Raw genomic sequence first — 16212 nt, 5'->3', positions numbered from 1 at the left:
ATTAGCAGGCCTCAATTAGTAAGTATGCCAAATATGAAGAAAATCGGAGAGGGATCCGGTCATCTTAAGTCATACCTTGTAATAATATACATGTAACCAGTCACAGCACCGTGACACTACTGCAAGTCATGGCATGCTGTATCTTTCAGAGGGCTATGGTAGCCATACCATGTCTGTTGCTCTAGAATTGTATACTTAAATGTAAACAGAATTTTTGATTAAGTGTGCCATGTACATTTTGTGTTGTCAACGGCTAATTTTATTATTGCCACCAAAGGAGCTGAAGTAACAAGAATCGAGATTCAAAAAAATTTTCAATTTTACTTCGTGCACGTTGTAGATCCCATCCATATTTAAAACAAAGTCTGATTGCATAAGTTTGCAAGAATGTGAAAATTATATTTTTGCAAGCAATGTAATCAAAAATAGAGTTGGAAAAAACAGCTTGGAGACATGTGCGAACATGTAACAAAAAACATTTTGGGCCTTTTATACAGTATGTATAAACCTGACCTGCCTAACCTACTGACGTATGCATCCAATAGCAGAAATAACCTAAACTTGGCTTACCTATACTATTCACATATTTATTTCTGCTATAGATAGGATGCACACATGAGTAGGTTAGGCAGCTCAGGTTTATGCATACAAAAGGGCAAAAAAAATTTTTGTTACATGTCAGCACATATCTCGAAGCAGGCATAGCTGTTGCTATCTACTCATCTAGCCAGTGTGTAAAATTCAAAAAACTGCATGACAATGGTGCTGCCCTCAATTTACACATTGTAACAATATCGCAGAATGAATTAGTTGAAACGTGAATATTTTTAGATAGAGGCTGGGAACGTAACAACTTATATGGTACACCTCTTCACTATACACAGGAAAGATAGAAAATTTTCTTTTTCAAAGAATAGGGTAAGTTTTGTGCAAAATTTAGGGGGGGGGGGGTATACTGTAAATGCAAAAGGTGTATATTTAGGCCACAGCTTCTTCACCACGTGATGAGAATAGCATATGGAATTGCTATCACAACAGCCCTAAACCTGGCCTGCCTAACCTAACAAATGCATTTAGGAATGTAATACCCCTTCATACCTACATCACGGGCATTGTAAAGTATTTAAGGAAGAATTTTAATGTTAACAGCCCTAAATTTGCTGCCTAACCTAACAATGAAACCATTTAGGTCTGTAATAATTATTCATACCAACGTCAAGTGACATTAGCAGCAGCAGCAGTCCACAACGGAACACTTTGCAGTATTCTTCCACGTTATTTAATTTGTGTGCGCTGGAAATGTTCACTGCAATAGTGGTACCCTTGTCCCTCTGTACCCCAAAAGAAAGTGAAATATCTTGTATTGTTTATAAAGATTTTGTTGTTTATGAACGTTTTCAGTTGATTTTAGCTCTCGAAAATGTGTTATTGTGAAGTAAAGTAAGTTTGTTTCCTTAGCATGTTACTTTACTGTGAAGCAGAACAGCCCGAAGGCTTCACGCAAGTGAATATAGCACCCAAAACGACTTTCCTCAAAAGCAGCTATAATTTTACGTAGTTAGGTTAGGATTGTTAGGTTTGGTACTGATAGTAATTTTCGGCACGTTCTTTCGCTATTTTACTGTACATACAAACCATTTTTACCAACAAAACGTGGCGAAAATACTTAGAAATTGAAGATTTTAACTTACGTGTGCCATTCTATGGTATCAAATATATCCGTTATATGTGCTTTCCTAACGCTAGAACCACTTTTACATTACATAAAACATTGAAATCTGTCGATTAAAAAGATTTCGACGTAATTCTCGAGGGGTCCAGTGGGTAAACGGTCCCGCGATAGTCAGCCACGCTCGGCAGAACGATAACAAACGCTACATGCTTGATTACGTTGCACGTAGAAATAGGAAATAAATTACACGGTACGTGAGTAATTCTGTTGTGTGTGTGTATATATATTTTTTAATATATGTATGTTCACACACACCACTTTAATTTCACAATAAAAGTAACATACTTTTCGCACTAATCTGAAACTGACTTTGTTTCCAATCATGGAGGAAGCAGAATTAATTATAGTACGCTATATTTAATTTATTAAATGCTGGGAATTCTGTATTTTCGTCGTAAAGAAGACTACTGTTAAAAAAGTAAATATTAATACACTTACCTCTGCCTTTACAAAGACGATTGTCCAATGAAACGAAGCACAAACCACGCTACTCATCTGTGTTTGCAGCGTCGTTCAACTTCTTTGGCGCAGTGGATGATGGGAAGCAACGAGGCAGCTATCGCACGAAAATACGCTGAAAGTTGCCTGTGTAAGATGTAGCGAGCGCCAAAAATGAAAGCACCACGCAACGTTAAAGCAACCACGACTAGGAAACTTTGAAGTATGTTATGTAAATGAGACTTCGTAACCTTTCAGAAACATGATTCTGACTTCGTGTGCTGTATGGGTAGGTACAAACAGCTCCTCCACAAGTAGGAATTAAGTACAAATTGCTCCTCCATAAATCAGGAATTAAGTACAAATGTATCCCCAGTACGTCAGGAATTAAGTACAAATATCTCTTTCACAAGTCAGGAATTAAGTACAAATGTATCCTCCACAAGTCAGGAATTTAGTCCAAATGTATCCTCCATAAGTCAGTAATTTAGTACAAGTAGCTCCTCCACAAGTAGGAATTAAGTACAAATAGCTCCTCTATTAGTCAGGAATTAAGTCCAAATGTATCCTCCGTATGTCAGGAATTAAGAACAAATAGCTCCTCCACAAGTCAGGAATTAAGTGCAAATGGATCCTCCCTAAGTCAGGAATTAAGTACAAATAGTTCCTCCACAAGCCAGGAATTAAGTACAAATAGCTCCTCCATAAGTCAGGAATTAAGTACAAATATCTCCTTCACAAGTCAGAAATTAAGTACAAATGTATCCTCCACAAGCCAGGAATTTAGTCCAAATGTATCCTCCATAAGTCAGTAATTTAGTACAAATAGCTCCCCCACAAGTATCAATTAAGTACACATATCTCCTCCATTAGTCAGGAATTAAGTACAAATATCTCCTTCACAAGTCAGGAATTAAGTTCAAATGTATCCTGCACAGTCAGGAATTTAGTCCAAATGTATCCTCCATAAGTCAGTAATTTAGTACAAATAGCACCTCCACAAGTAGGAATTAAGTACAAATAGCTCCTCCATTAGTCAGAATTAAGTCCAAATGTATCCTCCGTAAGTCAGGAATTAAGTACAAATAGCTCCTCCACAAGTCAGGAATTTAGTAGAAATGTATCCTCCACAATTCAGGAATTAAGTACAAATATATCCTCCACATGTCAGGAATTAAGTTCAAATCCACAAGTCAGGAATTAATCACAAATGTATCCTCCACAAGTCAGGAATTAAGTACAAATAGCTCCTCCACAAGTATGAATTATGTACAAATAGCGCTTCCATTACTTAGGAATTAAGTACAAATGCATCCTCCGTAAGTCAGGAATTAAGTACAAATAGCTCCCTCACAAGTCAGGAATTAAGTAGAAATGCACCCTCCGTAAGCCAGGAATTAAGTACAAATAGCTCCTTAACAAGTAGGCATTAATTACAAATAGCTCCTTAACAAGTAGGCATTAATTACAAATAGCTCCTCCACAAGTCAGGAATTAAGTACAAATATATCTTCTAGAAGTTCAGGTATTAAGTAAAAGTATCTCTTCTGCGTACCATCCACGCAAAATACAATTTCCAAAGTTAGGTTGTTTTCTTTTCCGGTAAGCTACCAACCCATCATATTGAAGCTCATTTGCTGAATGTAATGCCAGAACACACCTCTAAATTATCATGCCTCTGTGAAATTTTCAAATCAAAAGGAGCCGATCATTCGACACTTGAGCTGACCAAAATTATGCTGACTTCCTCCCTTTTGGCCCCTTGACACTCTCCTAAACCATGCTTAGTAGTTCGTAATTAGGACTCGGAAGTTAATGAAAAGTCATATTTTTTTCTGGGCCCTTAAGACAATGCTCAATCTGATAGTAGTTCGTTTTCCTTCGGTTAGAACCAGAAAATATTCTTATTATTTTGCATTATTTTGAGATTTGTCCGGCCGTTTTTGGCTATTGGTCAATTTTCAGTATTATTTTTACCGTTTTTGTTACAATTTTTAATCATATTTGGGTTTATTTTTGATCCTTTCCTGTTGTTTCGGGAATTTTAAACTGAATATTTACATTTTCTAACATGGTATTTTGCACAAGAGCGCCATTAATCAACAAAATCACAATAATTTTTCTAATTTAATTCTTTGGCATTGGATTAGATACTTAATTTTTGTAAATTTATGTTTCCTGCAGCAAACTTAAAATACTTTGTATAAAGTATACTTTGAAGTTTCCTTGCTGGCCACTATTATAGCTTTAATCTGTAGTTTCTAAAGTAAAATTTGTCACGATTTTAAAGAAAGTATAATTTGATGCACGCGAGACAATCTCTGTTTCTCCCTCTTTCGTTCTTCCATTCTAATTCTCTCTAATTTCTTTCTTTCTTCCCTCTTCTGTATACTTTCCTATCTCTCTCTCTTTCTTTCTTTCATTCTAATTCTCTCTATTCTCTTTCTTTCTTCCCTCTTCTGTATACTTTCCTATCTCTCCCTCTCTCTTTCTTTCTTTCATTCTAATTCTCTGTATTCTCTTTCTTTTTCCCCCCTTCTGTATACTTTCCTATCTCTCCCTCTCTGTCTTTCTTTCTTCCATTCTAATTCTCTCTATTCTCTATCTTTCTTCTCTCTTCTGTATACTTTCCTATTTCTCCCTCTCTCTCTCTTTTTCTATTTCTCTTTCTTCCTTCCACTCTAATTCTCTCTATTCTCTTTTTTTCTTCCTTCTTGTGTATACTTTCCTATCTCACCCTCTCCCTCTCCGTCTCCCCTCCCTCCCTCTCTCTCTCTCTCTCTCTCTCAAAGAGAAATGGTAGTAAGAGAGAAAGAGAGAGAGAGAGAGAGAGAGAGAGAGAGAGAGAGAGTAGGTGATAAAAGGAGATACAGAAAGATGGAGAATAAAGCTCAATCTCTCTCTCTTCTCTTACTCCCCAAATAGCGCAGTGGTAGCGTCGTCACCTTGTAGTCAAGGGGTTCCGGGTTCGATACACGGTTTAGGCACATAAGGGTTCCGATTCCTGTAGGTCAAGTCCCGATTAGCCTTAGTGTGTATAAAGTGGACTTAAAACACCAAACAACCAATCAATATTCTCTCTCTCTCTCTCTCTCTCTCTCTCTCTCTCTCTCTCCCTCTCCCTCCCTATCTCTCTCTCTATATATAAGAAAGAGAGAGAGAGAATTGTATTTTCAGATGCTGACCAACCACTGTACTGTGCCATGCCCACTCTGAAAGGAGGTGAATGACGTATTTTAAGCGGAGTACTTTATGTAATCTTGAAGTAAAACTAAAGAAAACTAGATTAGCGCTTAATTGGTTTTCCCCCCTTGCTTCAGTAGTTTAAAGCACGAAAAAAAGGGGTTTTATCGAGCTATCATTTTAAGGGCGAGAATTCTTTTTAGGTAATTTTTAATCATTTTCTAATAATTTTAAGGTCATTATATAGGTAATTTTCTAGGATTTTTTAGATCATCAATTTCCAAGAGCTAAGGATGAATTTGATAAATTTAATCCACATCTGATCAAATTTATATCTCCTGCAGGTGATATTCCACAGCCCAACTGAATATCCGGAGCACTCCATTATCGAGAACCTCCTCTCTCCAGGAACGGAAATTTTATACAGCATAACTGCGCATAGTACATACAGCACAGATGCCGTCAGGTCCGTAGGCATCAACCAGCGACATTGTATGTTTATCAACGAGATGTCCCTGAAGCACTTTGGCGGCTACAGCTTCGACAACTGCTTGGTGGAGTGCCGCCTGAACCACACTGTGAGGCTGTGTCACTGCGCTCCCTTCTACTACCCTAACTCTGGTGAGTACTGAACTGCCGGGTTGCATAGGACAAGTAGATCGGTGAGTAAGCGGAAGAGTGGGTGGACGATTAGACCGTAAGTAACTGGAGCGAGTTGGTGAACGAGTAAATGGGTGTCCGCAAGTGTTTGTAGACGGGTAGAGGCGTTGGTACCTCATGATAGTAGATAGATGAATAGACAGGCTAGTAGCTGTTGATAGTAGGTGTGCGAGTAGACTTATGAGTGGCTTGTGAGAGTAAGTGGATGAGCAGAAGGGTGAGTACCTGATGAGAGTAGGTGAATCAATAGACGGGTGAGTACCTGATGAGAGTAGGTGAACGAGTAGACGGATGAGTACATGATGAGAGTAGGTGGACGAGTATACGGGTGAGTATCTGATGAGTGTGTGCGCGAGTAGACGGATGAGTAACTGATGAGAGTAGGTGGACGAGTAGGCGCGTGAGTACCTGATGAGAGTAGGTGGACGAGTAGACGGTGAGTATCTGATGAGAGTAGATGGACGAGTAGACGGTGAGTATCTGATGAGAATATGGGCGAGTAGACGGATGAGTACCTGACGAGAGTAGGTGGACGAGTAGACGCGTGAGTACCTGATGAGAGTAGATGGACGAGTAGACGGTGAGTATCTGATGAGAATGTGGGCGAGTAGACGGATGAGTACCTGACGAGAGTAGGTGGACGAGTAGACGCGTGAGTACCTGATGAGAGTACGTGGACGAGTAGACGGGTGAGTATCTGATGAGAATGTGGGCGAGTAGACGGATGAGTACTGATGAGAGTAGGTGGACGACTAGACGGTGAGTATCTGATGAGAATGTGGGCGAGTAGACGGATGAGTACTGATGAGAGTAGGTGGACGAGTAGACGGTGAGTATCTGATGAGTGTGTGCGCGAGTAGACGGATGAGTACCTGACGAGAGTAGGTGGACGAGTAGACGCGTGAGTACCTGATGAGAGTAGGTGGACGAGTGGACGTTGAGTATCTGATGAGAGTAGATGGACGAGTAGACGGTGAGTATCTGATGAGAATGTGGGCGAGTAGACGGATGAGTACCTGACAAGAGTAGTTGGACGAATAGACGCGTGAGTACCTGATGAGGGTAGGTGAACGAGTAGACGATGAGTATCTGATGAGTGTGTGGGCGAGTACACGGATGAGTATCTGATGAGAGAATTTGAGCGGTAGACGGGTGTGTGTTTGAGCAAGTAGATGAACGAAGTTTATAAGATGACAATAACGACTCCTGTTCAAGTCTTTTCAATTCATGGTTTCCAATTAAATATACATGCTCCCGGTAATCAATATTCTTGTATAAAGGTACAATGTATGTCAGTTGAATTTAAAATTCAATTCCGTAATAACCAAAAAGGACAGGCAATGAAAATATTATCACGAGTATTGATATTAGTTTATTGACTACCTAGATGGATGGATTTTATCTTATATTTTATTCCGTGTTTTTATTTGCTTATCAAATTATTACAATTAGCAACCTTATCTAAAATCTGTTTTTGACACGAAAGATAGATGAAGTTTTGTATGTAACTAAACATATTGTTCCCTCATAGGTGAATACAGAACATGTGACATACCAGATATTCCTTGCTTAGTGAAGAACAGATGTAAGTAAAGTTTTCGTACTTATTTTATCGTGCACACTTAAATTATAATTTTAGCTGTATGTAAGTGAACTCTTTATCGCACTGAACCGAAAACATCTAGCCGTCATCTGGGTAATTTCTGTAACTCCCAACAGTAGTTTTATGCAAGACTGCTATTTACTTATATCTTAGTTAAGGACTTAGTGGGGATTGAGAGGCCAAAGCTCCCAATACACACGCGAACGTCTAAATCTTCAATATCAGTACGAAAAATAAGAGGGTCACTATTTATATTTTGAGCCTTGCCAACACTGATTGAAGTTAGGCGCGATTTGACGTTTGCACGGAATCGTCTGGCATTATTGACCATAACGTACTTCAAATGTTTTGTCAATAGCTTCATTTGTGTTGTTTATGTTGCCTTGGAGATTGCGCGACAACAATAAAATGTAATTAACTCGTCAACATTTTCGTGCGATGATTTTTTACGATTTTCGACGTGGATTATCAAGACAAGAGTGCATCGATCAACTTACTTCCACATTTGGCGATGAAGCCCCATCCTTTGCCACTGTGAAACGCTGGTATAACGAATTTAATCGTGGCCGCCATTCGCTCACCGACGAGATTCGCGAAGGTCGTCCAAAATCAGTTGTTGTTCAAGAAAACATTGATGCTGTGCAAAACCTAATACTGCAAGATCGTCATGTGACATACTGTGAGATTGAGGCAACCATAGGCATTAGTTACACCAGCATATATGAAATATTACATGATCATTTAGCTGCGAGAAAGGTATGTTCTCGTTGGATCCTACACAATTTGACAAAAACTCAAAAAGACGCTCGCGTCAATTGGTGCAAACAAATGCTCAATAAATACAATCGTGGTGCTTCAAAAGACGTATATAAGATTGTAACAGGTGACGAATCATGTATATATGCATATGAGCCGGAACGTAAACAGCAGTCGACTGTATGGGTGATTCAAGATGAACCCAATCCAACAAAAGTTGTTCGCGCTCAAAGCACATCGAAACAAATGGTCGCCTGTTTTTTCTGGAAAACTGGTCATGTGGCAACTGTGCCTTTAGAGGAATGTAGAACGGTCAACTCTGAATGGTACACAACAATTTGTTTGCCAGAGGTCTTCGGTCAAATACGGAAAACAAACAAACGCCGTCGGATCATTCTTCATCAAGACAATGCCAGCTGTCACACATCTCGTCTAACAACCGACTTTATGAACAGTCAAAAAATCGAATTGATGGGTCATCCGCCGTACAGTCCTGATTTGGCACCCAATGACTTCTTCTTGTTCCCGAATGTCAAGAATAAATTGGGTGGACAACGATTTTCGTCGGCGGAAGACGCCGTTGATGCGTTCAAAAACCATATTATGGAGGTGTCTCAAGAAGATCGGAAAAACTGCTTTGACAAATGGTTCGAACGAATGCAAAAGTGTATTGACCATAAAGGAGAATACTTCGAAAAACAATAAAGCAGTTTTCAATGTCAAATTCCTGTTTTTTTCATTCTTAGGCTCAAAATATAAATAGTGACCCTCGTAATGCTTGTAACTTAGAGGCAGCAACTAGGGTTGCCGAAATTGGGTTTTGGTGATCAAAGCACTTGAGAAATAAGATTTACTAAGAATCCAGTTCTTTTCTTGCCTACTGTTGAGTAATCTCACTAACGCAAGGGCTTGGCATGGGTGTGTTTATAAGTGATTCTTCATCAGTCTTATGGAACGATCATGCATCATCATCGACACGATTTGCCTGCAGGCCAGAAATAAGAAAGATCCAGAGTACATACAGGTAGATGTAAGTAGCAACAACCAGGGTTGTTAACGGTCCAGGAATTTTATATAAATTCAATTCCGGTCCAGGAGAGAAAATCTGGACCGTAAAGAACCCTTTTATCTGTAAGGTATTTCAATTCGGTCCAGACACCTTTTTAGCTGATCACTTTAAGTACGGTCCAGGGACCTTTTTTCCGGCTCAATTTAAATTTGGTTCAGGAACTTTTTCAGTGTAACAATACTCAACTTGGACCGAATTTAAATTGTGCAAGAAAAACGGTTCCGGTCCTCCAGCAGAACACAATAGAACCCATGGGTCCCTGGACCTTAAACAACCCTCTCTCTGTCTCTTTTCCTCTTCCGCTATCTCCCTCTCTCTTTGTCCTCTATTGGCCTCTTCTCCCTTTTACTCTATATTTTTCGTTCTCTCTATCCCTATCTTACTTCTTCTACGTGTCTCTATCCCCCTTCCGTTCTTCCTATTTCTCTCGATCTTATTTCCCTCCCTCTTTCTCTTTCTTTCATTCCGTCCCTCACCCTCTCTCTTTCTCTGTTGTTCTCTATCTCTATATTTTCTCTCTCACTCTCTCTCTTCACATTCTTTCTTTCTAAATTGGCCTCTTTTTCTCTGCTAATTGCCCTCAATCTCTTTTTTTCACTCGTTATATGTGTAACTTTATTTGTGTTTATATTAGTCTCTCTTTATTAATTATGTAATTTTATGAATTACCATTTTTCAATCATTTTATTATTTTTGTTTTGTTCCTCTTATTTTACTTCTCTTTAATATTATTAATATTATTTTACCATAAAAATATCACTATTAGTATTAATGTAATTTTGTGTTTATATTATTGCCACTTTTTCTATTAATTCCACACATATATTTATATTTTTAAATGAATTATCATTCTTCATGTATTTCTTATATAAATTCCTCTTTGTCACTTTCCTATGGACAAGGGTTGGCTGTTAGGACGGCTGAAGTGGCCGATATACACCTGCTTTACTAGGATTAGTATTATTATCATCATCATTATCCTTGCAGACACGTTGGCTACCATTCGCCCTCCTACTGGAATCCCGGGCTTAGAGGAGGAAGCAACGTCCTCCATTGACTGCAACTGCGTCCCAGAATGCACCAGGATCATGTACACCGTGGATTCCACCTCTGGCAGCTTCTTCCAGAGCAAGTTCGACAGGACGGACTTCCTGTGAGTGTCTATTTCGCTTTGTTTACTAAAAAGTACATTGATTTTAGAGTGTGTACTGTTAACATATTATTGGGAAAAATACTGATTTCAATTTCAAAAGTATTATTACTTCTCCAAAAGCTCAATTGACGACAATAAATTAAATTAAAAGTGGCGTGGCCGCGGTGGCTCAGTCGGTAACGCGTCTGACTACCATGATCAAGGTCCCGGGTTCGATCCCCGGCCGGTTCAAATCCGGGAACTTTTCTAACGTTGGAAGCGGCCCCGGCGCCCACCCAGCGTCGAATAACATGGGTACCTAGGGATCACATCACCCCCACTCACGACCGGATCAAGAAAGTGTGGGGCGTTACCCCTACACCCCCTATACGCCTTCATGGCGTGGTGCTAAGCAAAGGGCAACACTTTACCTTTTTTAAAGTGGCGTATCCAGACAATTCATAAGTGGGTTGATTTCTCGTGGAAAATTTTTCCAACATGGAGCGTCTCTGGCGTTTACCCAGCCTCTAATAAATGGTTATTTCGAGGAAACACCGGGTGTAAAGACGGCCGGAGCGTGGTGCTTATCACAACAGCCCCCACCAAGTAACTGCCGACCTCCGTGGGGTAGTGGTTAGCACAGCACGCTACGACGGCAGGGGTTCGAATTACAGCCTGGAAATTGTTCATGTAAGTGTCTCTTCATTATTTGCATCATATCGTCACTCATCCTTATCTTCGCGATTAGCCAAAAGTGGCAGGAAAGGGACGCTAAGTAACAAAAATAACATCAAAGTCAAACACTTAACCAATACACAGAACAGTTAATGAATCAAATCAAGGTTAATGAATTTTTACTGCATCTGTTGAAACAGCTAATTATGTAATTGTGGTTTCTTTAAATGATCTGATCTTCTCGATAGACGCATTTTAATTCATCAAACGGAAGATCATCTGTTAAATGTATCCTTTGATGCATTCTTTGTATTTATTTTGATACATCACAAGTGGTTTATGCATTTTAATACGTTACTGCAATCTATATACGTGTGTCAATTGACACCTTTATGGTTCTGTGCGTAGCTTAAACGGGGTCATATCATCTTTATGAAATGTCCTGATCCGTCACTGTTTACAGAATCCTATTGTAGAGATCCTTTCATTTCTATAAAATTATTAGCTGATTACTCTGCGTTGCCCAGGTATTTATTTATCCCAATCTTCTATTAAAGTTGTCCTTGGGAGAAACATGGCGATCTTAAATCTACTCCGCATTACTTGGTTGATTTGTTGTTTTAAGTCCACTTTATGCACAGTCAGGCTAATTGGGACTGGACCTACAGTTTAAAGTGGGATCCGAACCACTTGTGCCTCCACCGGGTATCGAACCCGGGACCCCTTGATTACAAGGCGACGACGCTACCACTGCGCCATCGGGGAGGCCCACTCCGCATTACTTAATAGACTTAATAGACTGCCCCTGTGACTCGTTGATCGTGATCGAGAAAACAAGTGTCTCTCTCTCTCTCTCTCTCTCTCTCTCTCTCTCTCTCTCTCTCTCTCTCTCTCTCAAATGTCATCGTGACTGTTACCAATTAGCTTAGCGACTCCGAAAACTATGGATTCGACACTAATGTAGGTCATTTTTTTACATTTTATTTTTCACCCCCTCTCACCTCCCCTGCCGATAGGTGATGAACTAGAAGTCGAACGGCATTGGGAGTGTCACTATTCACCTTAGCGACCCCGAAAACTATGGATTCCACAATAATATCGGTTGTTTTCGATTATTTTTACATATCACCCCTTTCCAACCCCTCTAGGGGTGCGAGGGGTGTCTTACCCCCACAGTATTTCTTTCCAGATTGTAGTTAAGTCATATGTGTACCTAGTTTGTTTGAAATTGCTCCAGATGTTCGAGAGGTATGCGTGAACAAACATACATACATATATACATCCATTTTATACATATATATCGATATATAGACTAGCGGATTACCCGGCGTTGCTGGGTGTTTAATGAATTCTATCTATAGCGCAAAATGTAATTAACATAATTTACAGGTATTTAAAAGTATAAGTACAGTACAAAAATTATGAAGTAATATATTTTTCAAATACAATATAATATAAATTGAACAACAATTTATGAACAACATTTTTAGTTCCACCTCCAAAAGCAAGAATAAATAAATTGAACCGCATTAGGAGTGACACTATTCATCTTAGCGACCCCGAAAACTATGGATTCCACACTAATATCGGTCGTTTTACATGTCACTCATTCTCACCCCCACCCCTAGGGGTGCCAGAGGTGTCTTGGAGTTGAACAGCATTAGGAGTGTCACTATTCATCTTAGCGACCCCAAGAGCTATGGATTCCACACTAATATCTGACGTTTTATATTATTTTTGCATGTCACCCCCTCTCACCCCCACCCCCACGGAGTGCCAGGGGTGTCTTACCCCCACAGTATTTATTTCCAGATTGTGAGTCATGTGTGTACCAAGTTTGGTTGAAATTGCTCCAGGCGTTCGAGAGTTTTGCGGGAACAAACATACATACATATATATACACACATACATGCATTTACATATATATATATATATATATATATATATATATATATATATAGTTTGGGAACATTTTCAAACGTGTTTTCAGAAGTAATACGCATATTGCTTTTTGTAATTTATGTTTCTCTATTACTACAAGTCAGTTCTAAGTACTGTCACTCGTTTGGTACAGTATCTCTAAGGCTATTTATATTCACCCTTTCAGCAACGACCTGAACATCACAAACCACAGCATCTTCCACGCGTTTTTCCAAAACATCGGCGTTACGAGATACAGGAGGGACGTTATATATGCCTGGAACGATTTACTAGGTGAGTATCTTCCAGGATACGTCATAACCATGGAACTGTTTTACATCGGCTCTTTTTTCCTTCATGAAGAAATGTTTCGATCAGTCCAGTGCTAACATCACTAGGGTTCGTATTCTTACAGACATGCAAAATATGTACATAAATAAATCTCTGAAATAAGTAATATATGTGTCATAATATGTTTCACAGTCTTGGTTTTTCGTAACTTGCACTCATTATTCCCAGGGATTAATGACAGTGTTTGGAAGTAACTAGTAACGCAGTTAAAAGTAACAGTTACTTTCAGAGAAATTATAACTAACTAGTTACTTCTAACTGTAAGTAGATGTAACTGTAGAGTTACTTTGCAACAGTTACTTTACGCCAGCACTTAAATTGTTAACTTACAATTTCGTAAAGTTGTTAGAGAGCTAATTTGGGAACTTTGGTTCCAACTATGTGTCTTCTCTGGATGCTAAGGTGAATTGATTTTCGTGGAATCGCGTAAGGCAAGGAATCTAGGGTTCGTATCATGAAAAATTTAGAACATTCATGCTTCTTTGCAATTCGCTACATACGATACATAATAAATTAATTTCATGGATGGATGCCAACAGTGAATAATGAAATTAACGCAATAAGATGCTCAGAGACAAGAAGAATAATAATAACAATTACAGCGACAGTTAAACAAATATTATAAATTCTTCAGCTTCTTGATTAACGCTGTTCTTAAAGTTTTTTGGGGGAAAAAAGCCTTAGCGTCATTTAATGAATTGTAGATGGTTTGTAGTCTGTGAGGAAGTGACATTTGTTCTAAATTTAGCCATAGAGCTTTTGTAGAAAAGTATTCATAGCATTTGTTGCAGAAATGTTGGATCTGGATATGAAAAGTTGGGTAACAGTATGGTATAGTGAAAACACATTTCACTCGTTTATTTCCTAATTATTTACCTTTGTACTTACCTGTTATGCATAGTGGAACATTTTTGAACGTGGGATTATGAATTTTGCACTGAAAAAAGCGTAATTTTTCACATTACAAGTATTTATTGTACAAGTTTCGTTACACACAATATGGCGGGAAAATCTTGACTCACGTTGTCTATCCTCAGCTGATATGCAGGGTTTCCAAACTTAGTAACCGAAAAATGCCGCACAAACTATTCACAGAAGGTTTTTAAGCGAAAATTGATCCACAAACCATTCACAGAAGGTTAGGTTAAGTTCACTTAGGTTAGGTAAACGTAGAAAAAACTCGCTCACATGTCATCTTGTAAAACTACCGCGTGGTTGCTACATTAACAGGGGGTTACATAATCGAACGCACGGAACATTTTATTCACGTAGTCAACGGTAATGCTGGCAAGAGCTATCGTCCATCGGAGATACATTAATGTCGAAAAATACATGATTTACCGGCCGAATAATTTGAACGAAGGGAGAAAACACTTCCACGAGCTTCCAAAAGTCCACAGAAACTCAGTTCCGTAAGTTGTTTCTCCTGTAAATTTGAAGAGATGTTTTTTCACTATACCATACTGTTACCAAAAGTGGCAAAGCTTAGTAAGAGTTGTCTAATCATGATTCTGAAAAGAAATCTCAAATTTAAAACTTGAAGGCAAAGAGAATGGTTGTGTATTTGACGATTTAATAGAATTTCATGTTTTGAAATGTTTGGAATCTATGTTTAACTATTTCGGTGAAGAAATCTACTATAGCCTGTCCCAGCTAACTGTGGAGCTAGGCTGCGCATAGCGTCAGAGAAGCGAAGGAAATCGAGTGTCCAGAGCGAAGCATACACTCTGCTGTGAAGGCTGGTAACTGCAGTCGCTTCCCCCACTCCACGTTCTTCTTACGCTTTCATTGGTGGAGCCGTTTCGTGTCACTACTTCTTTTCGTTTGCCTATTCCACAGTTAGCTGGGACAGAGTATACGTTGCATGTTTTTTTTATCTTGTGTTCACGTCATTGACAAAATACGTACAATAACCATACCCAATTGATTGAGTTGCTGTTTTAAATCCACTTTATGCACAGTAAGGCTAATCGGGACTGGACCTACAGCTTAACGTGGGATTCGAACCACTATGTGCTTCCACCGGGTATCGAACCCGGATTCCTTGATTACAATGTAACGACGCTACCACTGCGCCATCGGGGAGGCCCTATAATGACCATACTCAAATAATGGGTAAAACGCACATTGTAAAGTAGGTTTTGAGGACAGACACATGGGTGAAAATTACTGTATATTTCTACATTTGTTTTTTCAGCATCTTTCGGTGGCGTTGCCAGTCTTTGCATCGGTTGCAGTCTCCTAAGCGGCTTCGAGTTCATCTACTTCTTCACCTTGCGCCTCTACTTGACGCGGTCGGGTAGATCCAACCCTAGATCTACTCAACAGCCACAGTCTACGAGAAATTCGCAGATGTCGGCCAAGATCTTTCCCATTCCAGACGTCACAGAGTAGTTGAACATGTTCTATCCTGTCGCCAAGTTTGCGCACAGAAATATATTTCAGAGCTGTTATCTTGCAATCAGTGCGGGCGATTAGGGGGAGCTAGGGGGGCAGTTGCCCCCCACTTTTCGCCACCTTTGCATCCGCACTATGCTAAACCTTATCTATAAAGGGAAATATACTGCCCTTGCTCCCTCAGTTGTGGAGCCTCCCCCCCCGGTTTTGGAACCCAATCGCCGCCACTGCTTGCAATAATATGTAACGACAGTTGTAAATAAAGTGCTAAGAGGTGAATGTGAATTGGAATTGCA

At 39.4% G+C, this 16212-nt stretch overlaps 1 protein-coding gene across 1 annotated transcript in view; it reads left to right on the top strand.

Annotated features, from left to right (window-relative positions):
- LOC145981440 (sodium channel protein Nach-like) overlaps nucleotides 1-15913 on the top strand; it is a 49119-nt gene extending 33206 nt beyond the window's left edge. Inside the window, exons 6-10 of the mRNA XM_083114673.1 lie at nucleotides 5698-5974; nucleotides 7545-7598; nucleotides 10429-10594; nucleotides 13356-13462; nucleotides 15717-15913. Of these exons, the coding sequence (XP_082970799.1) occupies nucleotides 5698-5974; nucleotides 7545-7598; nucleotides 10429-10594; nucleotides 13356-13462; nucleotides 15717-15913 (801 nt within the window). The remainder of the gene's footprint in view (nucleotides 1-5697; nucleotides 5975-7544; nucleotides 7599-10428; nucleotides 10595-13355; nucleotides 13463-15716) is intronic.
- Nucleotides 15914-16212: the final 299 nt, after the last annotated feature.

This window comes from Lepisma saccharinum, chromosome 29 (assembly GCF_977018435.1).
Source record: "Lepisma saccharinum chromosome 29, izLepSacc3.1, whole genome shotgun sequence".
Taxonomy (NCBI): domain Eukaryota; kingdom Metazoa; phylum Arthropoda; class Insecta; order Zygentoma; family Lepismatidae; genus Lepisma; species Lepisma saccharinum.
The sequence above is the reverse complement of the archived record's forward strand: the minus strand, read 5'-3'. Positions and strand labels throughout refer to the sequence as shown.